This window comes from Oncorhynchus mykiss, chromosome 16 (assembly GCF_013265735.2).
Source record: "Oncorhynchus mykiss isolate Arlee chromosome 16, USDA_OmykA_1.1, whole genome shotgun sequence".
Lineage (NCBI taxonomy): Eukaryota > Metazoa > Chordata > Actinopteri > Salmoniformes > Salmonidae > Oncorhynchus > Oncorhynchus mykiss.
In genome coordinates this window covers 17,255,637-17,279,769 of record NC_048580.1, presented here as the reverse complement: position 1 = coordinate 17,279,769, position 24,133 = coordinate 17,255,637, and the positions used below count along the sequence as shown (strand labels likewise).

At 44.6% G+C, this 24,133-nt stretch overlaps 1 protein-coding gene across 1 annotated transcript in view; it reads right to left on the bottom strand.

The window, feature by feature from the left end:
* Positions 1-24,133, bottom strand: part of LOC110492842 (SRC kinase signaling inhibitor 1) — a 66,784-nt gene that overhangs the window by 22,842 nt on the left and 19,809 nt on the right. Inside the window, exons 4-17 of the mRNA XM_036945876.1 lie at positions 18,663-18,689; positions 9,928-10,129; positions 9,370-9,499; positions 8,918-9,089; positions 4,996-5,966; positions 4,764-4,853; positions 4,627-4,667; positions 4,419-4,442; positions 3,252-3,412; positions 2,282-2,457; positions 2,000-2,130; positions 1,129-1,276; positions 562-859; positions 8-323 (exon numbers count right to left, since the gene is read on the bottom strand). Of these exons, the coding sequence (XP_036801771.1) occupies positions 8-323; positions 562-859; positions 1,129-1,276; positions 2,000-2,130; positions 2,282-2,457; positions 3,252-3,412; positions 4,419-4,442; positions 4,627-4,667; positions 4,764-4,853; positions 4,996-5,966; positions 8,918-9,089; positions 9,370-9,499; positions 9,928-10,129; positions 18,663-18,689 (2,887 nt within the window). The remainder of the gene's footprint in view (positions 1-7; positions 324-561; positions 860-1,128; positions 1,277-1,999; positions 2,131-2,281; positions 2,458-3,251; positions 3,413-4,418; positions 4,443-4,626; positions 4,668-4,763; positions 4,854-4,995; positions 5,967-8,917; positions 9,090-9,369; positions 9,500-9,927; positions 10,130-18,662; positions 18,690-24,133) is intronic.

Below are 24,133 nucleotides of genomic sequence, written 5' to 3'. Positions count from 1 at the left end.
GTCTCACCAGATCCGCGACGTGAGCCCCCTTCCAGCTTCAGGGCAGTGATCTGGACCTTGTTGGGCTGGTGCTCAGTACTGGTAGTAGGGAGGGTACTAGAGGTGGTGAAGGCGCTGGTGGAGGTAGTGACAGGGGTGGTAAACTGAGGTTTGGGGTGGGGTTTGGGGGGCACCACGGGCTTGTTGATCTGCCTGGCAGCGAAGTCCAGGTCTGGGATGGCCTTCATCAGCTCAGCTTGCGTCTCCTCCAGCAGACGGTTGATGTCCTGGGCACTGAACTGGGTCAGACTGGCCCGCTTCTCCTCCCAGTCCCGCTCTGCAGCCTATGCCAACACACATATTTGTCAACCCAAATATTATTGTATATTGTATTATTGTATTATTGTATATTGGAAATATATTGCGGCTTTCATGCATAGATATTCATGTATAGATATATACATATCTATACATTTTCCAGAAAATGGTCACACTGGTAAATGTACAGATTCCCCTATAAATGTGTACATTTAGCAGTGTGAGGAGTTTATATGAATAAACCCCAGGAGGAATGTTCCGCACCAGTCTGACCTCCACGGACACTGATTTGTCAGCACCGCGGCGGCTCGGCAGCTCATCCAGGACCCGGCTTCTGTAGCTGGCTGTAGGGTGGGGATCCTGCTCAGGCCCCGAGGTGTCCGGGTCACTGCCTGATATGGGCATCCAGTTGGCAAGGCTGGCACTGCCACCCAGGTCATTGAGGCTGAGCGGTGGACTGGTCAGGATGTCGAGGTCCGAGTTCTTTCCTGTGTCCTCAGTTCGCTTGGCTGACTGGCTGCAGATGTCGTCCTGGCCCTTCCACAGGCCCTCGGTCACTTTTCTGTACGTACAGGTGGTATACAATACACTAACAACACACACAGCATTGTCAGGGCCCTATTGCATCAAAGCTAGTGACCAGCTTTCTGGGATGAGTCAAAAATATATATTTTTATCTGCTCCAAAAGGTTTGTGTTATGAACTGTGCTTTCTCCTTGTACTGAAAGAGTATAATTTTTACTTATCTTGAAAACCAATTGAATGGAACCCTCGTAACAATGATGCTACAATAACATGTTTATGTAACACAGTTGTTGTGTTGAACCGTACCTCCGTAGTGTGGTCAGTGTGTCGGTCATAGTGTTACAGCGTTTCAGCAGTGTGTCCAGTCTGTGTGGTTCCTCCTTCAGGAACTTGACAGCCTCCACCTCCACCCTCAACACCACCCGCATCTTACTCTGCAGACTGGGGAACTGGTCTGGAGGGAGGGAGGGAGAGAGAGACAGAGAAAGACAGATACAGAGACTGAAACACCATTAACTCAATGAGAGAGGGAAGGTGTATATTGTATATCTATGCTCGTGTGTAAAACATGAGGGTAGTGTCTTTGTGTCTCCTTCCCTGCCGGGGCTTACTGTACTTTCTGTCCCCTGTGGTTCTGCTACCACATGGAGAAAGATTTCAGGGTATTTAGGCGCATAACCAGTCTGGTATCACAAGTTGGTAAACAAGCCTCTCGTTCCACTGTGTGATTTTGTGCTGATTTTGTGCAGACGGGACAACATATGCATGTTTAGCACCTCTTCCTTAATCATTTTTTGATTTTATTTTTGATTGAACCTTTATTTAACAAGGCAAGTCAGTTAAGAACAAATTCTTATTTACAATGACGGCCTCCCGGGAAACAGTGGGTTAACTGCCTTGTTCAGAGGCAGAACGACAGATCTTTACCTTGTCAGCTCGGGGATTCGATCCAGCAGCCTTTCGGTTACTGGCCCAACGCTCTAACCACTAGGCTACCTGCTGCGATACACACTCATATTAGGCACGTACACCTGCCTAATTACTGTCAATGCAACAGATTTGGTCCTTGTGGCAATTATATAGTAAGGTAATTATATGAGGGGTTAATTTTGTTCCATCCAAACATTGCCTTACTGTTGTATCTTCCTGTATCATTATCCCCTATTGATATCCTTACTCTTGAGCTCTGTGAGTGTCTCTCCCAAAGACCTGAGCTCCATGCTCTTCTGCTCCACGTCCTTCTCTGTCACCAGGCCATGGTTGACTGACGAGTTCCTCTGGAGTTCCTCCACTGACTTCTCCAGATCACTGTGAAGACCAAAATCAGTTGCCACAGGCACTGCATGGTTCCAGATCAACACTAAATGTACCATTCAGCTTTCTACTATCTGAATCAGTCTGCATTATTTCTCCATTCACACAGACCCTAGCTTGAGCCTGACTTAAAGGCTGAACTCACTGCAGCTGCTGGATGAGCAGCTCTTCCTGGTTGAGGTACTTGAGTCTCTCCTCCTCCACTAAGAGACGCTGCCTCTGCAGAGGGTCCTCCTGGGTCCGCATGGCATCCAGCATCATCAGGCTCAGTTCCGACTCCGTCTGCCTCAGCAGGGACTGCACTGAGTCCTGGTTCTCCAACTGAGAGGCGAGGCATGGACAGACACAAAGACATGTTATTTGGATGCACACACAATACGTCAAACAAGCATAAGTCAAACATGCACAACGACAAGTCTACACACACAAAACGACAAGTCAACACACACAAAACGACAAGTCAACACACACAAAACATGAGACACACACACAGACCAAAAGGCAGGCCAAATGCAAAATTACACACACACACAGTTTTGTATTGTTATCATTGTGGGGACCAAAGAGTTGATTCCCATACAAAATCCTATTTTCCCTAACCCTTAACCCTAAATCTAACCCTAACCCTAACCTTAACCCTTATCCATAACCCTAACCTTAACCCTAAACCTAAACCTAAACCTAACCTTAACCCCAAACCCCTAACCTTAACCCTAAACTTAACCTTAACCTTATTAACCCCAAACTCCTAACCTTAACCCTAAACCTAACCTTAACCCCAAATCCCTAACCCTAACCCTAACCCTAACCCCAAACCCTTAACCTTAACCCTAAAACTACACCTAACCCTAACTCCTAACCCTAAACCTAACCTAAGCCTTAAGCCAAAAATAGCATTTTTCCTTGTGGCAACCGGCAAAATGTCCCCACTTGTCCAAATGGTCCTTGTTTTACAATCCTTGTGAGGTACCCACAAGGAGAGTTAAACAAAAACACAAAAACACACACAATCTACACATTGATATATAAACACATCTAAAAACAACTAGAGCCTTGAGGAATGTGTGTGTGTGTGTGTGTGTGTGTGTACGGCCATACCGTTCTCTGGAGCTCACCTGGATGTCGCGCAGCTGGGACAGCTGTATGCGCAGCTTGCTGGTGTTCTGCTGCAGGCCATGCAGGTGGTTCTGCATCTGCAGACGTGACACCGTCAGTGACTGGGCGGACCCTGTGGGCGGGGGCGGCATCAGGGCCAACGGAGCCGATGGCGTCAGAGCTGGCCAATCAGAAAGCAGGATTAGGGTGTCGTGAATGTGCATTCTGCTGTCACGGAAGCCAATTATATCATCCCATCGTAAAAGGGGGGAGGATTTACACGATTATACATAGGTGTAATGATGATTGACAGAGTGGGGAAGGTTTTAAGGACATACAAAGCTGGATTTCTAGATTTCTAGATACATCTAGATTTCAGGGGTAACAACAGCAAGCCCGGAGCAAGCAAGTCTTTGACGCTTAAGTTGAAATGACACAAGGGGCCATTGAAATGACAATGAATTTTCTCAGGCATAACAAAACAAAGGGACTGGTTTGATAAGACTAAGGTACACACAAACTTAGAGTTCACCCAAAATACAAAATCACATATTGCTTTACATAGAAAATAATCAAATTGCTTTGTAAATAGTCCAAATAAGACCATTAGCATTGATAACTTCCCAGGCAAATAGGTTTTGTAATTTAGGTGAACTAGCTTGGCACAACTAATTCTTGAAGACGCCTTGTTTTGGGGGAGGGCTCGTCATAGTTCCAGTGTGTGTCTAAGTGCATTGTCTAACTAAAAGCTTGCCTTTTAATACCTGTCTGGATCAAAAAGGTAAAGGCCTACTTTCATCCGACAACATAAAATCCCCTTTACACAGACGGCTTCCAGCAATTAACCATCTTTTTGCAGGTCTGTGTGAATGGTATCAGGAGTAGAAATACATATTGATCTACCCAAAGCACCAACTATGCATACAAAGAAACATGACCACACCACTACTGATGATGACAAGTCAATCTAAATGACACTCCAGCAGGAACAGTAGGGAGTGGGAAACACATGTTGAGCCCAGTTCAGAATCCAGACACTGAACACAGACATAAAGAATAAGAGAATCAAAATAGAATCCTCACAAAACTCAAAGTGCATCACACGAGAGACATCAACTGTAAAGGAAGGAATTTGTCATAGAGACACAGAGGGAGGGAAAAGACAAGGACTTTGGACAAGAAGATACCTTTCTTTTTTTTTAACCGTCCAGCTAAAATAAGGCACAAGAAGCACGGCACACATTACTAACAAAAACCAATACACACTTTAGTCACATGAGCAGTTCAGCTACAGAACATTTACGATGCTCTGCCACCCTTACCCTTTATATTGCCACGTCAATGGGACACAGGGAAAGTGAATGTATATTTGTTCTGTTTTCAGTTGATACTTACTGTCTGTTCCCGAGCAGTCACTGGACGTCTCGATCTTATCCCTGAAAAAGACTAAATAAGTTAAAGGTCCCCACTCTGTGTGAATGTTGTGTGTGTGTTTGTGTGTGTGTGTGTGTGTGTGTGTGTGTGTGCCTTACGGGCTATCTGCCTCTGGTCCCCTGGTCAGAACAGTCTGGAGTAGACCAGTCAGACTGGCTATCTGTTTCTCCATGACCTCCATGCGCCCCCTTAGCAGTGAAACACATAGGGTATGAGTAAGTTCAGAAACACACAAAATACCCATCACAGACACACGAAACACACACACACACACACACACACACACACACACACACACACACACACACACACACACACTCTCTCTCTCACCTGGTCTCGGTTTCGTTGCCTGGTAGAGGTGAACTAAAACCTGGTGCTGAACTGAAACCACCGCCCTCCCCTCCAGGTCCAGCCATCAGACACAGCTGATCTGACCCCAACCCTGACCCCTGACCCCTAGCTTTGGCACTTTCCCCAAACACGGAGGAAGACACCGAGTCCCTCCGCAGGGTCTGCCTCCCAGGGGAGCCCCGGCCGGGCATGGTGCCCAAATACGAGTCCCTCATGTCAGGGATCTTCTGCGGGGACGAGGGGGGTGGCACCCGGAAACCCATGGCCAACATGGACGCGGCGTAGGCAGCATCATTATACAGCGGGCCTCCAGGCCTGTATAGGATGCCGCTGTCCATCAGCTCTCCCTGCAGAGCCGCCGCCGAGTAGGAAGTGAGGGAGCGCACAGAGCCGGGTCCCAACCCTCCACCACCACCTCCTCCTCGTCGGTAGAGAGAGCCATAGGGATCCCCCCTCGGGGGTAGGGGAGAGTGGGGGCCAGCCAGACTAAGCCGACCCCCTTCCTGGCCCAGGGAATAGGGGTCGGCATAGATCCCCCCTCCATCGCCCCGCAGGAGCACCATGCTTCTGGAGCCAATACCGTGGACCTCCTCATCGGGCTTCACGTCCCTCCGCTCCAGGATGGCACTGGGGGAGAAGCTAGCCTGGGCATGGTGCTGGAGATGGTGGTGCTGGGGTTGGAGCTGCTGGGGGTGATGCTGCTGCGGGTGGTGGTGGGCCGCCATCTGGCCCCCAGGCAAGAGGTGGTGGGGGTGGGGGAGGGAGTGGGTGTGGGGGTGATGCTGGAGGTGAGGTTGCCCGGCATAGGAGGATGGACGGCCACCGCCACTGTAGAGGAGACGGACGCGGGACGGGGAGCTGGAGGGGGTCGAGGCGGAGGAGGAGGCGGGGGCATTGCTGAGGCGACGGTTGGACGGAGAATCATGCTGGGGCGTGTACACCATCTCCCTCTGTCATTGGAGGAAGAGAGGAACGATAGACATACTCAGAATAGAAGAAGTGTGAAGTTGAATAAAATACCTTACAATACTATACAATACAATATTACTGGTGATTCAAAAGAAAATTGCACATAATTGGATGCAGCTTGAAAACCAACCTGAGTTAATGACCCCCTGGGCTCTTTAAATATAATAGCCTTCCTGACAAGACAATAGCAGCCCCCCATGGATGCTACGCCACAGGAGGTCAGTGGCACCTTAGAGACCCCTGTGCTCTACACACACTGGAGAAATGACTGGGGCACCTTTGTTCTTAACTGACTTGCCTAGTTAAATAAACACGTATTTATTTTTTAAATCTCCACCATCTACAATACCGCCTGTAGATGCAAGTGCCTCCATACATACAAAAAATAATCCCACTAGCTGTGACTGACTAGCGAGGGGCGAACCACGACTTCTCGGACAGGATCCCTGAGCCCCACTGTCACACAATCCCCGTCATAGACCACAGCAGAGCACAGCTTCACTGTATCTCCTCACACTACTCTAACCCCTCTCCTCAGCGCCAACCAACCTGCCAATCAACCTCCGCTAAGCCCTGTCATCCAATCCATTTTGTCCCTCTATATCCTCCCTGTCTCTGTGCAGCGCTACTCGGTGGTACCGTCATGGTTTACAGTCTGTAATCTGCTCTGCTGGCTCATGTATGGCCCACTTCACCTTGGGTTTATTTGCTGGGGGATAAGAGGGATCCTATGTAATATCCTATGTTTCGCAGAGTTGTGGCTGAACGAGGACATAAATATACATCCTTCTAGTTTTTCTATGCGCCGTCAAGACCGGAAGGGAGGAAGGGTGTGTCTCTTTGTTTACAACAGCTGCGGAGTGAGCTCTAATGTTAAGGACGTTTCGAGTTTTTGCTCTCCTGAGAATACCTCATGATAAGCTGCAGACCATACTATTTACCAAGAGAGTTTTCATCTATATTTTTCGTAGCTGTCTATTTACCACCGCAAACTGATACTGGCACGAAGGCCGCACTCAACGAGCTGTATAGGGCCATACGAAATCAAGAAAATGCACAATTCAGAGGGAAACTGAAATCCATTTTACCTAATTTTTTCCATCATGTCACCTGTGCAACTAGAGGAAACAAAACTTTAAATCACATTTACACCACACAGAGAAATACATTCAAGGTCCTCCCTCGCCCTCCCTTTGGCAAATCAGACCATAAGTCTATCCTCCTGCTTACAAGCAGAAATTCAAACAGGAAGTACCAGTGACACGCCCAATACGGAAGTGGTCTAATGAAGCGGATGCTAAGCTACAGGACTGTTTCGATTAATCCGATAACATGGAGGAGTTTACCACATCAGTCACCAGCTTAATAAATAAGTGCATCGACGAAGTCGTCCCCACAGTGACCGTACATACCCCAACCAGAAGCCATGGACCCGGTGTGTAATACCAACTTGTTTTAAGCAGACCAACACAGTCCTCATGCTGAATAACGCCAAGGTAACCTGTCTAAATTACTATTGTCCCACAGCACTCACATCTATAGCCATGAAATGATTTGAGAGGCTGGTCATGGCTCACATCAACAGGATCATCACAAACACCCTGGACCCATTCCAATTCGCATACCGCCTCATCAGATCCACAGATGATGCCATATCTATTGCACTCAACACCGCCCTCACCCACCTGGACAAAATAAATACCTATGTAAGAATGCTGTTTATACTGTAGATTACAGCTCAGCATTCAACACCATAGTCCTCTCTAAACCCATGACTAAGCTCGGGACCCTGGGACTGAACACCTCCTTCTGCAACTGGATCCGGGACTTCCTGACAGGCCGCTTCCAGGTGGTGAGGGTAGGCAACAACACATATGGGCTGTTTTGCTTAGTCGCCTCCTGTACTCCCTATTCACCCACGACCATGTGGCCACACGCGACTCCAACACCATCATCAAGTTTGCTGACGACACGACGGTGGTAGGACTGATCACTGACGATGATGAGGCAGCCCACAGGGAGGAGGTCAGACACCAGCAACCTCTCCCTCAACGTCAGTAAGACAAAGGAGCTGATCGTGGACGACAGGAAACAGAGGTGTGAGCACGCCCCGGTACACATCAAAGGGGCTGTAGTGGAGCGGGTCAAGAGCTTCAAGTTCCATTCTCACTTTTTATCGCATTCTTTTCTGCGCATGTCTAGTGACAACGCCAATTCTCCATGGTGTATTCCAGCGTTTCCCAAACGGTTTGAGTTGTCGTCTAAATCACTTTTTAGTGTCTGATGAAATACACAAAGCCATGTCTCTAGCTGACACACCATTTGAGAACAACTGTGTATGTACAATATTATACAACATTATCAGTCAGCAAATAGCCTTTTTTGCCTTGGAGGGAAACAGGTCAGTGTGGATTCAAAAACAGTGCTACTGTTGTAGTATCATATTACTCATTCATGCAGACTTATTTAATAGAGACTGGCTGAGTTTCATTTGTGCTCCAGTAGGTTGATTAATAGCTACTCATTTTTCCATTACTAAACAACATAATATCACTGTCAGAACAGCATGAGTAGCTGCAAATATGTTATTTGGGGTGAAGGAGTACTTGGGCTCAGTGTTTGCTTTCAATTCGGTAGAGAGCTTGCTGAGGTCGGTTAAACCTTTAGGGATCACAATTCCTCATGGCAAGCAAGGCCCACACATACAGATGGACAGAGAGAGAGAGAGAGAGAGAGAGACAGACAGACAGACAGACAGACAGACAGACAGACAGACAGACAGACAGACAGACAGACAGACAGACAGACAGACAGACAAGAGAGAAAGAGGGAGGGAGAGAGAGAGACAGACACAGATACACACAAATAACTCCCACTCACAAACACACACACACACAGACACACACACACACACCTCCCCCTTTACACTCACCCGGAGGTCTCCGTTGGCCAGATGTGGGTTGTGGTGTCCGGGGTAGGTGCCGTAGACAGGCTCCTTACAGTAGATCTTGATGACACAGCGGTCCTGTACGTCTCGTGGGTCCTCCAGCTCATAGAATACGTTACGGGCCTCATCCTTAATCAGCAGGGCCGTGCTGGGGCACCTGAACATGGGCATTGACACCCGAGCATTTACAATTCAACAGGCCACTTATTGTTTGGTAATGACATAATAAGGATTGTTTTTGTTTCATTTCATTGAATTCATCTTTAGCTTGCCAGCTAATTAATCAGATGTTATCTTAGCTAAAAATCAGCTATCATAAGGTGACACCAGTTGTCTTGATTGTTTATTACACCGTCTATGTCATTGTTATGTCATTCTTATGACAGTGTTATGTAGCCTTTACAACAAAGCGTTCTACTAAAGTGTGATAAAGCCACCTTAACATTGCCATGGTCAGCCTCTGGGGAAACATGTGGACAATGAGGGCTCTCAGGGTCTCCAGACTGGTCAGCTCGTGGGTCAGGTGCACCCGCCTCGTCTCCTCGCCCAGCTGGAGGAAGAGAATGCCTGAGGGGAAGGAGGGAGGAAGGAGGAGAGGAGAGGAGAGGAGAGGAGAGGAGAGGAGAGGAGAGGAGAGGAGAGGAGAGGAGAGGAGAGGAGAGGAGAGGAGAGGAGAGGATTGAGATTCATTTGACTATAATACCTCAACAAACACACACACGACAGAGGGCAGAGAGGGCACAATCACAATAATCTCATCTGTCTACTGGGACATTTTCTAAATTCATTTGGGACAATCAGTGACGAATTCTAAATAGAATCAAGTATAAACTTGAGAAACATCCTCATGAATGTGATCCTCATTCTCCTATATGAATAGAACTTCCTTCAGAGTGAACCTGCCTGCAACCCCAAAGATGGTACAGATGACTTGTTGTTATGATTGTGGTCAATAAGACTGTGATATGAGCGTGACATGACCATTATGTTCTGACCTGGCGCACGGAGCTTGGCCTGGCTGGATGAGCGTGCCAGGGGGAGGCTCTGGCGGAGGCGGTTCATGCGGTTGAACCCGAGGGGAACGTCGGCCTCAGACATGGTTTCCAGACTCTCAGCCGAGGCAAAGGACACCCTGCTGGCCTGGTCGGCTAGAGCCGGCTGGTCGGGGTTGCGTCGGATCACACGGGGGGTTCGGGCCTATGGGATAGAAGGAGAGACAGATTGTATCAATCAACACTTAAAACCACCCGACCACCACAGCAAAAACACACAGCTGCTGTGACAATGAACACAGACAAACATAGTCAACCACCAAAGCAAAAAGACAACCACAAACTCATACAAAACAAGTCAACCACTGCAAAAAGACAACCACAAACTCAGACAAAAACAAGTCAACCACTGGAAAAAGACAACTACAATAACAGACAAAACAAGTCAACCACTGGAAAAAGACAACCACAAACTCAGACAAAACAAGTCAACCACTGGAAAACGACAACTACAATAATAGCCAAAACAAGAGAATTGCATAAAACAAGATAAAACCAGAAGACAACAAAATCAAATCAAAGTTTATTGGTCGCGTACACATCTACTACTGCAGTGTGCAGATTACAGTATAAGTATACACCGTGGGAAAAAAACAGTATAAAATAAATGATCCAGTGTTAAATTGTCTCTTAAAACAATCCTAGACAAAGATACAACAGCACAGCTGTTTCCTCGGGGTGAGTCAACTGCATAAAACATAATGACAACGCAGCCACCAAAACTGTTGTAATAAACATATTTTACAAAGCTTCAAACAAATGTATTTAAGTGTGAGCTGAGGAGTTAAACTTGTTGAATTCATTTTGAGTGCACACTAGCCAAGAAACAATTTACATTAAGAAATGGAGCGATATAAATAGGCCTATCTAATATTAATGCTATGTAAATTATGTGGTCTTAGGTGGTTAAGTGCCAGATTCACCAGTATCCACTCTACAGAGAATTAGAGGAACCAACATAACTCTAGTTATGCTAATGCTAACAAACGAAGCTAGCAGAACACTAGCTAGACAGACTTCCATTGAAATGCAGGTGACCACTGAGCCTTCAGACTTCACCTACCCAATTTAAACCACAGAGAGAAGATAAGATGATGAAGACGTGAGGAAAAGTGGGGATGAGGAAGAGGACCTCTTGTTACAGCTGTGCGCGGCAGGAGCTGCTAGAGCAGGTTGTTTATAATGAATCCCTACCGACAGATATTTTCCAGCCCAAAGACTACAGTAATGAGCTCCCACAGTGCTCTGTGAATACTGCTCACATTCAGTTATGCATCTGTTGTCTCCCCAAACGCCACCATTGCTTTGATTTGTTGTTCGTGCAATAGGCACACCCAAACTGCACATGGGGGTATGCTCACACACACACACACACACACACACACACACACACACACACACACACACAAAATGTACATACACACACACTCGTCACGAATTGAGCAGGATGACGGATTGCGAGTGGTGCCCCTCATTTGTGTTGAGATTTATGGACTGTGTGTCAACCAGAAGCAGTGCACCTTCTGCTTCTAACATCCCACAAGCATCAAGCTGTTGAGAAGAGAAGTTGGTGGCATGAGGGAATTACAAAGTTTGTGGTTAGTCAGCTGTAGAGCGAGGATGGAGGGAGCAGGAGAGAAGGTGTGTGAGAGAGAAAGAGAGAGAGAGAGAGAAAGAGAGAGAGAGATAACGAGAGAGAGAGAGAGAGAGAGAGAGAGAGAGAGTGAGTGAGTGAGATAACGAGAGAGAGAGTGAGAGAGTGAGAAAGAAAGAAAGAAAGAAAGAAAGAAAGAGAAAGAAAGAAAGAAAAAAGGAAGATAGAAAGAGAGAAATAGAGAAATAGAGAAAAAGAGAGATGAGAGCGAGAGAAAGAAAGAGAGAGAAAGCGAGAGGAGAGACAGAGAGAGGCAAAAGGAGGAAGACAGATTCTGAGACCAAGCGAGAGAGACTTAAGCAGAGAATGAGAGGAAAAGTCGTAAAGTGCAACATGATGGTTGACTTCCTGTCGGCTCTTTCCTAATTAGTTCTCATTTCAGTGTGCAGGCAGCAGCTGTGGAAAGGCTCAGAGGGCAGGGCTCAGAGGGCAGGGCTCAGAGGGCAGGGCTCCTCTCCGTGCGCTCCTGGGAACCAGAAGACAAGCTTGACTGCGCTCTGTATGCCCATGTTTTATTCCCGCTGTGTCTGTCTACATTACGAGCTGACATTTTCTCTAGGGTAATGCCCAATAAACTCCCCCACCTCCATCTTCTTCAATAGCACAATCCAAGGGAGGAGATGGTGGAATTGGCGAAGAACGCCTGGGAATGTGGTTTCCAAAGTGAAAATCTCTGGGGGGAATATAAATACATATTTCTTTTGCAGAATGCCTGGACATTTCACAGGAGTGCATATTTTTCCAATTCCACCTATGCCCTCGATAATCATGACCATGTTTCTGCCTGTGCAATTAAACTTGGATAGATACTGTAATAAAGTTCTCCATCCAATGAGGATAATTGGACCCCGGCAAAAAAAAAAATCTATAACTTCTTCTGAGCCTGTCACGCTGTTATAAGTCCGTTTGGTTGTCGTCAATTCTTATGACCCGTTATCACAGCGTTTTGTCATCATGTCAACAGCCTTAGGAAGGCTTAGGAAGGCATTATTTTTAAGAACTCATTACCTCCTTTATGTCTTGGAAGGCCATTCTGTCTCATGGATTCTCTCTTGGTTTATGACAGTGCTTCTCTCACCTGACTCTCGCTAAGGCTGGGTAATCTTTACTGGAGATCTCATGGTCTTTTGCGTAAAACATCAGTCATGGAGCAGTGTTATCTGTGTCAACGAGAGGAACTATGCAGACAGTAGACACAGCTTCCATTACAAAGAGAAAGTACCCAAACTATCAAATGTATGACACTGGACAACCATATAAGCAATATAACTGGGAGTCAATCATTTGTCCAATAACAGGCAACACGTTTAGTGATACGTTTAGAAGCAGTGAGAAAGTGTCACTCATGTGCACATTCATTTCTTACCTCTGTGTCCCTTACTGGGGTTCTCTGTATGACTACAGGTCTCAAACTGTTAACTGTCTCAAACTACTTCTTCACAATCCTACGTCTCTATCAATCTCTGTACTGTATCTCTACTGCCCCAAGTCTCTATCAGAATGGAATTAGGTTCTCTCTCTCTCACGTACTGCTGTGTAGTTCTTTGAGGGTCTGTTTGATCATCCTTCACCTGGCTATCTTACTGCTCCCCTAAGTCCTGTCTGTCCAACCATCACTACCCCATGACGTCATTCCCTTTTTCTCACCACCGATTGGCTGGCTTACCCAAAGTGGATTCTCTCAGACCAATAAGTAGAATATGTGATGATTGATAAGGTAGCATTGTATAGCTGTGTCCCGCGCCTGTCCCCCCCCCCCCCCCCCCCCTGTGGATCTCGGGCAATTTCATGGGCATTGCTACCCTGCAGTCCTGGCATACTTTTCCAGTGAGCTCTGTAATTGGGGAACCTTTGACCTCAAGGATGTGAGTATGAGCACAGGTTTGACCAGCATACTCTAATCATCTAATGTACAATAATAGTCAGTGTTTCCTTTGTGGGAATATCGTGGACAATCCCCCTCCACCCTTGGACAATCACCCTCAAGCTAGTTGTGTCCTTGTATCCAATCCTTGTGAGAGAGTTGTATACATGAAACCGATCCCACCTCATGTAACCTCAGTCTAAGTACAATTATATAACGAAGCATTGGGAGAACTTTTCTAAGGATTTTAATTTAGCTTCTCCAGTTTAAAAGAAAGTCCTTAAGTCCTCATTAAATTATTATTAATTTATGCACCAAACATCCTCTCTCTGTCTTGGCAGATCATAGCGAAGTGTGCCGATAAGTGATTCTGGCCACGTGCCACAGGATACAGATGTAGGATCTTAATTTGAGCCAGTTTGCTACAGCAGGAAAATAATCCTGCAGCAACAGGAGATGTGAATTATTATGTGGATTATAATGAATGGACATTTTTGTAAAGGTTTATATATTTTTTGTTTGGGCAAATGAAGTCTGAAATGTAAAAGTGGAAATTACACATTTTAGAAGCCATTTATGCACCAAACATACTCTCTCTGTCTTGGCAGATCATAGCGAAGCATGATCAGCAGTGGGCCAATTTTTTCTTGGGCGGATGGTCGGTCGGGGGGCCGAAACATAACTACAAATAATGTGTTGACGGCAAATTGTCCGCAAGAAGCACAAACAGACATGTTTGACTAAAACATAAGAATTTCAAACCTTGCTTACATTTATATACGATCACATGTTTCTCTCTATCATGCGTGGGAACAGATTTCTTAAATTAAAATCACTTGGAGCTGATTTCCTGGTGTTTTTACAGCCTTTTATGTCCAACAATAAAAAAATATAGAATTTTAAAAAATGTAAATTTTTTGTTCAGAAAACTTGGGGGACCATATATAACCATATGTGGGCCATATCGGCCCGCGGACCGCCAGTTGGGGAGCCCTGCACTACACGTTTGCATTTCCTGCAGGTGGTCGCAAGGGGAAACATAGCCGCCATAGGCATCCTAAGCCTTTTAGGGCAGCAAAACACAGGCCATTCTCAGAGTCAGATCAGGGAATAGTGATTTTCCACCCAACACCATATCAACACTCAGACAGCCAAGGACAACAATAGCAGCTGTTCAAATGCTTTAGCTACTGAGCCTGCTAACTGGGACCCCAAGTGTCATGGCAAGTCCAGGGATGTCCTCTATTTTAAACAATGTTGTGTGTGTGCGTGTGTGTGTGCGTGCGTGCGTGCGTGCGTGCGTGCGTGCGTGCGTGCGTGCGTGTGTGTGTGTGTGCGCGCGTGTGTGTGTGCGCGTGTGTGTGTGTGTGCGCGTGTGTGTATGTGTAAAAATGTATGTACTAACTACTACTGTGAGTCACTGGATAAGAACGTCTGCTAAATGAAAAAAATATATCACAGATATTCCCCACTTAGACATCGAGGGTTTCTGAAGCCCCTCAATGTCTTGTCAAAATACTATATACTAACTATGCTGCTTCTACATTTCAGTCCTTTGGCAGTAACACTTACCAGTGCATTCAACCAGGACACTGAACAACAGCATAGTGATTTTAGCTTTGTTTATTGTAGAATATACTATTTATGGTGCCATTGTCCTCTACAGTATATCGACAGTCTCTGGCACATACAGGTAACTGCCAAAATAAAGGAAACACTTGAGTAAATGAGGGACACAAAGCGTAATGAAAATAGGTGCTGCCACATGTGGTCCTGAGTTGATTAAGAAATTAAAATATCCCATCACGCTTAGGGTCATGCCCAGTTGACCAGTATTTTGGCTCCCATGACTAGAAGAGGTCTCAGTGACTTTGAAAGACGGATCTCAATGGAGCATAGGGGGTTTAAAGGGGGGGGGGGGGGGGGGGGGGGGGGTGTCTGTCACTAGATCTCAACCCAATTTAACACTTTTGGGAGACTCTGGAGCAGTGTGTGAGACATTGTTTTCAAAACACCAAATGTGGAATTTCTCATAGAAGAAGGTGGTCACATCCCTCCAGACACTTGCATCATTGCAAAGGCACATTGAATCTGTTCCTGGCGACTTTGGCCACTCGTGGTGGCCCAATGCCCTATTGTCACGTTCGTCGTATTGATGAGACCAAGGCGCAGTGTGACATGAATACATGCTTCTTTTAATAAAGAAAGAACCCTACACAAACTACCAAAACGACCGTGAAACTTTATAAACCAAGTGCTGACAGGCAACTACACAGACAATAACAAACTGGAAAATGGCAACCTAAATAGGATCCCCAATCAGAGACAACGATAAACAGCTGCATCTGATTGGGAACCAATTCAGACCACCATAGACCTACATTACCTAGACATACAAAAAACCCATAGATATACAAAAACCCTAGACAGGACAAAAACACACATGCCCACCCTCGTCACACCCTGACCTGACCAAAATAATACATAAAACATAGATAACTAAGGTCAGGGCGTGACACCTATTGACACTTTATGTTGGTGCTTCCTTTATTTTAGCAGTTACCTGTATGTCGCCTCTGTTCACCTCCTATCATGTGCAATAATCAATCAATCAAGCACTCAATCTACCAATGAATCACCCAACCAATCAATCAAAGAACATTCAAGCTGCATTTTTTTTGCTATGCCACTTACAAAACACCTAACAAGAGCCCCTGCATAAAATCCATTTTCTGTTGTGAGTATCTCTGAAGGAGACATGATGACTTCACCTGGATCGGATGAAGGACTCATTGTACATGTGAATACGGCTAGCGCCTTTACATGGCTCTAAGGCTACGTTCCAAATGGCACCCTATTCCCTTCGTAGTACACTACTTTTGACCGGGCCCATAGGACTCTGGTTACAAGCCGTGCACTATGTAAGGAATAGGGTGCCATTTGGAACACACTTTAACTATAGCATAGACTTTCTGGCCTGATTCAACAGTAAGGCGGCGAAGATGAGACAATGGACTCTGATTACTTTCCCACTCCAGATAGACAGACAGACCGAGGCCTATGAGGGACAGACAGTGGTATTAATGTTTGTATTAGTGGGGCTGGGAACCGCAAAAGGGAGGGAATTATACAGCAGAGGTCCTCGGTTCCTCTGTTGTTGCCTAGCAGTCTTTGCAGTCAGAAAGAGAGAAGAGATAGCACTGCAAGCATATTAATCCATGTTATGGCCTCCCCACGGAGAGTAGTTTAAACAGACAGACAATCCCTCCGTTTTGTCAGAGGATCTGAGAGAATGTGAGAAGGAGGCGAGTCTTCAAAATGATTTTGTGATTTTGCTGGTGCGGATGTGTGTGTGTGTGTTTCTGTATGTGCATAGCTTGTGACTGTGTGCATGCATTTACATTTACATCAACCACCTTCCGTGTAAATGCAGACGTGTTTGTATGCGAATCTACAGTGTGCACGTGTGCATGCACGTGCACTTGTAAAGTGCTAGCAAGCCAATGAAACATCAAAAGAAACTAGCAAGGGGCCGTTACAGACACACACACCGACACAAACACACACTAAGAGCACTGCTGAAGGGATTTCTCTTGCATCAGAATAGTGAGAACAGCAGCCTCCCTGAGAGGAAGAGAGGGCGAGCGATAAGCAATCCCGTTAGAACTGGGAGCCAACAGCGAACGGGGGATTCAATAAAGCTTGTGTGTGTGACATTGAACGAGATAAGAGGGAAATGGACTGCTGGCATATGAGGAAACCACCAGTTATGTAATTAGTAGGGAGGTGTTATATGACATACAAATTAGGAATGCAGGGATTGGAAATCCAAATAGGAAATAGTACATTTGTGACTAAATGATGAAATATTCTGTATATTTACTGTGGAAATGTAGCGGAGAGATTACTACACTAATGGAATGCCTCTGTGTGTAGGATGCTTCTGTCTAGATGCTACAAAGATACCTAACTCTGCCATTCTACACTGTAGACTTTTGTTGGCCATCTATTCATTCTGAAAGCATCAACTCTTCCCTTGATGCAAATTTTGAAATTTGAGCTTCAAACACCCTTCCATCCTTTGTTCCTTCCTCTGTTCTCCTCTCCGGCCTTGTTCTTTGGTCAGCAACACACAACAGTCAGATCTCTGTCATAGGGAATTATTCATATGAAGAGTTGAATTCCAAAACGCTTTATATCCATTTTAATTTCGGGGGGGGGGTAAATGGGCTTAATTTGTTTAAAGAAATTATGAAAGAGATTGGTGTGTTTCAGAGATATAAGTAGCACTGCTAGGTTTTACACGGTCAAATGTGAAGAAATTTACAAATTCTACATTTGTGACATCAATGTTTAGAAAACAAAATTCCACAGAGTAATATGAGATCTGTATGTGAACATTTAGCAGATTGCCTTATCCAGAGTGACTTACAGTTAGTGCATTCATCTTAAGATAGGTGATACAAACACATATCACAGGCAAATATAAAGGACGCAAACATCCCATTCCAGCTAAACAATGCATATATAGCATTTTGCAAAAAAATAAAAAATACATCTCAACTGAATCAGTAGCCCTTCCATTCTACATTCTCTGTACCAACTTTACATAGTGGCTTTACAGAATATGTGGGAACCAATATGTAGCGCCCACATGGGGGATGCACAGCAGCCATATTGAGCCAGAATGCTTATTTTGTCCACTAAGAGTACCTAAACCTTGCAGACAGAACTGTTCTACAGTCGTGTTGGTTCATGTACACGGAATGTAAACCACAACTGTTGCGAATCAGGCTAATGATTTACATGTTACAGATATTTTAAGTCTCTTTGGCCCAAATCCTAACCTGAGATCCAGGCAAAGTACGTTCTCACACAAATCTCCCATTGACATCAAGGCATAACTTAGGTGTGTCCAATTTCAGCACACAGATCTCAACTTGGGACTTGGCCCCACTATGAGGGACTCAAAATACAGCAGCAGATGCATTCCTACACCAGTAACAAGTCTCAGAGGTGTGTGCCAACACTGCAACACTCACAATGAGGAGTAGAGAAGCACACAGATGCACACACAGACACTATGAATGTTTATCCCATTATAGACAAATCCACAGACACACATATTCACACTAAAACACAAACAGTCTTAGCACTGACCTTGAAGCTCCAGTAGTTTGGCTGTTGCTAGGGGGAGAAAGAGAGAGGGAAGAGGGAGAGAGAGAGAGAGAGAGAAAGGATAGGGAGTTAGATATGTTCCCATCCCTTAAGCCGGACAACTGTCTTCTCCCTGACAACCGCTGCTAGTCAGAGAGAGAGATGGATGGAGAGACGTGTGGGGAACGGAGAAAAGGGGATGTGAGTGAGAAAGATCCATCTATCCGCTTCCAGTCAGACGTGTGTAAGATAATGCAGACGTGACAAATAAAGTTGGGAAGATCTGAATACTTTATCTGAGGAGAGAGATGAGTTGAAGACTTTCCCAAGACAAAAAAAGGAGGGGTATGAGACCATCATATTTCTCTCTCCGTCAGATCCAATCGGAAAGTGAGGGGCTAATTATTGTGATGATAGACCAGATTAACTTCCGATGTCCTTCAGTGCCATCATAATAGCCTTTTAATTGCCTGTAATTGCTACCCAACAATGATTCAAATGTTTACAGACACTACATCCATACTAATGACAAACACACACCAGCTAGCTAGCGATCCAACTGAACACCTACTGTTCACACAATTAGCTGGCTCAAATTCAGGAGTGGATTAAAGCAATACACAGACACTGGATTAAAGAAGCTTGGCTTTTTAAGGGAATTTGGGCAGCCTCCAACGGAGAGGACAAAGTTCATTAAATCTATTAGGTTGTGTTAGGCTATTGTGACTGTGTGTAGTGTCCTTGAGTCACAGTGACAACGGTAGGCTATAACCAAGACGCTGTTGCAAGATTATGTAGGACTTGTGCCAGGGGTGTCAAGTGCACAGTTCAATTTTGGTTCCATCTAAATTAAGGATGATACCTGACTATCTTATCACTCATCTAAACATTTACATATGAGTGATTTAACAGATGCTATTATCCAGAGCGACTTACAGGAGAAATTAGGGTAAAGTGCCTTTCTCAAGGGCACATTGACAGATTATTTACAAAGTCGGCTCAGGGATTTTTGAACCAGTGACCTTTTGAATACTGACCCAATACTCTTAACCCCAAGGCCATGTGACGCCCAAACAGCTTGGTCGATCTTGAATTGTGGTGGCATTTGGGCATGGCATTTTGGAGAAAATGAACAACATTTTCTATATTTTTGGGTACGTCTTCCCATTCTAAATGAACTTAATATTGCAGTCTTGAAATCATTTTTAACATTATTGTAACATTGTGCCACCAGTAGGAGAAGTAACACCAATGACAGTAACACCAATGACAAATTGAAGGTGTTATTGTTGAAAGAACATTTTATTTTAATAGCCTTTTTTATTTTTATTGATCGATACAATATATTAAGTACTTTGTTTACTTTCTAGCTTTCAAAATAATAGGTAGATATCCCTAAATCCCCAAAACATCATCGCTACTGGGATAACCCAATGGTTTTATTTGGTTTTTTTTTTTTTTTTTTTTTTTGCAAATGTATTGAAAATGTAAAACAGAAATACCTTATTTACATAAGTATTCAGACCCTTTGCTATGAGACTCAAAATTAAGCTCAGGTGCAACCTGTTTCCATTGATCATCCTTGAGATGTTTCTACAACTTTATTGGAGTCCACCTGTGGTAAATTCAATTGATTGGACATGATTTGCAAAGGCACACACCTGTCTAAATAAGGTTCCACAGTTGATATGGCATGTCAGAGCAAAAAAACAAGCCATGAGGTCGAAGGAATTGTCCATAGAGCTCCGAGACAGGGTTGTGTCGAGGTCCAGATCTGGGGAGGGGTACCAAAACAGGGACTGGGAGACTAGCCAGGATTGAGGGAAAGATGAACTGAGCAAAGTACAGAGAAATCCTTGATGAAAACCTGCTCCAGAGCACTGAGGACCTCAGACTGGCGCGAAGATTCACCTTCCAACAGGACAACGACCCTAAGAACACAGCCAAGACAACACAGGAGTGGCTTTAGGACAAGTCTCTGAATGTCCTTGAGTGGCCCAGCCAGAGCCCAGATTTGAACCCGATCAAACATGTCTGGAGAGAATGTGCAGCAACGCTCCCCATCCAACCTGACAGAGCTTGAGAGGATCTGGAGAGAAGAATGGGAGAAACTCCCCAAATACAAGTGTGCCACGCTTGTAGCATCATACCCAAGAAGACTCAAGGCTGTAATCGCTACCAAAGGTGCTTCAACAAAGTACTGAGTGAAGGGTCTGAATACCTATGTAAATGTGATATTTCCATTTTTCTTTTTTTTAAACATTTACAAAAATGTCTAAAAACCTGCATTTGCTTTGTCATTATGCAGTATTGTATGCAGATTTATAAGGAAATAAAACAATTTAATACATTTTAGAATAAGCCTGTAATGTGAAAGAAGTAAAGGGGCCTGAATACTTTAGATGTATTATCATTTTTTAAAGTTTCATTGTTGGACATAAAAGACAATGAAAACACCAGGAAATCAGTTCCAAATTATTTTAATGAAGGAAATCTGTTCCCAAGTATTCCCACGCATAATACAGAGGCATATGATTGTATACAAATGTAAGCAAGGTGTGAAATGATTACGTTTGAGTCAAATATTATATCTGTTTGGGCTTCTTGCAATCAATTTACAGTCTACAAATTATTAGCAATTGTGTTCCGACCATCCGGTCAAGGAATGAAATCATCCCGCGGCTGAGTCTAGTTGATGATCCTTGCCACAAAGTGTTGCAGTAATGAAGGACTTACATTATGTTTTGTGATTAATAACCATTTCAGTATAAACAAATGACGAATATCTATTTTCATTTTAAAGTGTTTTTTATGGTTGCCATGGCACGGGACGCAAATGCAAGAGTGACCCAGCGACATTCAGATAGTATATTCTATTCCATTAGCTCAGAGCTAGACCTTTTAACTCCCTCACTCTAAATTCCTATCCTCTTTTGAGACAGAAGGTTCAGTCCTACCCTCTGTTAAGAAATAACCTTCCATTCCTACCCTGGTTTGAAAGGAAATATTCAATCAGTTCCTACCCTCTGTTGAGAGAGTATGTGGAGGAGAGAAGCTGGATGAAGAACGACAGAGCAGAGGCAGGAGAGGAAGAGAACAGAGGCCTGTGGGCTCCTGTGACCCAGATACAGAGAGCTTTGTGCGTCCTGCAGGCTACTGTCCGAGTCAGCGCTAGTGATCATGTGTCTGCCTGCATGGCCATATGACCACCAATCAGACCCCATGCAATATCACCATCAATCAGACCCAATGACATATTACCACCAATCAGACACCATGACATATTACCTCCATTCAGACCCCATTTTACTGGCCAGGCCTCTACACACTCACAAGACTGTTATTGCTCACTATAACTAGGACTTGACTACTGATACTATGGTTGGTTGGTTGGCCCTGTCACAGCCTGGAGGTGTTGGGTCATTGTCCTGTTGGTTGGCCCTATAGCCACAGTGTCTCAGGACCCCTCCTGTCCCAGTGCCCAGTAATTATGCTGCAATAGTTTATGTGTCGTGGGGCTAGGGTCAGTCTGTTATATCTGGAGTATTTCTCCTGTCTTATCCGGTGTCCTGTGTGAATTTAAGTATGCTCCCTCTAATTCCTCTCTCTCTCTCTCTCTCTCTTCTCTTCTCTTCTCTTCTCTACTCTTCTCTTCTCTTTTCTCTTCTCTTCTCTCAGATGACCTGAGCCCTAGGACCATGCCTCAGGACCTGGCCTGATGACTACTTGCTCTCCCCAGTCCACCTGGTCGGACGTGCTACCTTGTCCCGGACCTGCTGTTTTCAACTCTCTCTCTCTACCACACCTGCTGTCTCTAACTCTGAATAATCGACGATGAAAAGCCAACTGACATTTACTCCTGCGGTGCTGACCTGTTGCACCCTCGACAACCACTGTGATTATTATTAGTTGACCCTGCTGGTCATCTATGGACGTCTGAACACCTTGGCCATGTACTGTTATAATCTCCAGCCGGCACAGCCAGAAGAGGACTGACCACCCCTCAGAGCCTGGTTCCTCTCTAGGTTTCGTCCTAGTTTCCTGCCTTTCAAGGGAGTATTTCCTAGCCATTTTTCCTAGCCATTTATTGCTGTTAGCCTATACCTACAGTGTGTAAAGTACACCAGTGTCTATGAACGCCATATGGGTATAATCAAATGTGTTAACTTTAACTTTAAATTGAAATATGACGTTGAGAATGGTTGCACATATTATTTGTATTAAATGTCATGTATGTCTTCTACTGTCTATATCGACCCTAATAGAATCTCGAAGCAGATATACACTATCTTGTACACCCATGATCCTATGATGAATACCAAATCAACCCCTACCCCCTAGGCAAGGTTGAGGCTGGCTTAAATATATTCAGTTACTTAAGATACAAAGAAGTGCCTAGGAGAAGTTGCTAGGGTCGGATTTGGAATTCAGCAAACGTGCCTATGTCAACACAACATATTAGTATTTGGTATTTATGGGTGCTTATTAGAATCCCTGAAAAAGCATCAGTTGCTCTTCCAGGGGTCCACATGAAATATGACATAATACATAGTACAGAACATTAAAAGTCAAGGACTGAAATACATACATTTGAAATGTCACACATAGCCTACATATCAGTGTATACTGTACACACAATATCTAGATCCACTACTGAACCAGTCAAAACATTGGACACCTTCTCATTCCAGGGGTTTTCTTTATTTTATTTTACTATTTTCTACATTGTAGAATAATAGTGAAGACATCAAAACTATGAAATAACACAATAGCACAAAAAAGTGTTAAACAAAAAGTGTCAAAGTAGGCACCCATTAACTTGACAGCTTTGCACACTCTTGGCATTCTCTCAACCAGCTTCATGAGGTAGTCATCTGGAATGCATTGAGACTGTGCCTTGATGAAAGTTCATTTGTGCAATTTCTGTCCTTCTTAATGCGTTTGAGCCAATCAGTTGTGTAGTGACAAGGTAGGGGTGGTATACAGAAGATAGCCCTATTTGGTAGAAGACCAAGTCTATATTATGTCAAGAACAACTCAAAAAAGCAAAGAGAAACGACTGTCCATCATTACTTTAGGACATGAAGGTCAGTCAATACGCACATCTCAAGACCTTTGAAAGTTTCTTCAAGTGCAGTCGCAAAAACCATCAAGCGCTATGATGAAACTGGTTCTCATGAGGACCGCCACAGGAAAGGCAGACCCAAAGTTCTCTGCTGCAGAGGATAAGTTCATTAGAGTTACCAGCCTCAGAAATTGAAGCCCAAATAAATGCTTCAGAGTTCAAGTAACAGACACATCTCAACATCAACTGTTCAGAGGAGACTGCGTTAATCAGGCCTACATGGTCAAATTACTGTGAAGAAACCACTACTAAAGGACACCAATAATAAGAACAGACTTGCTTGGGCCAAGAAACACGAGCAATGGACATTAGACTGGTGGAAATCTGTCCTTTGGTCTGATGAATCCAA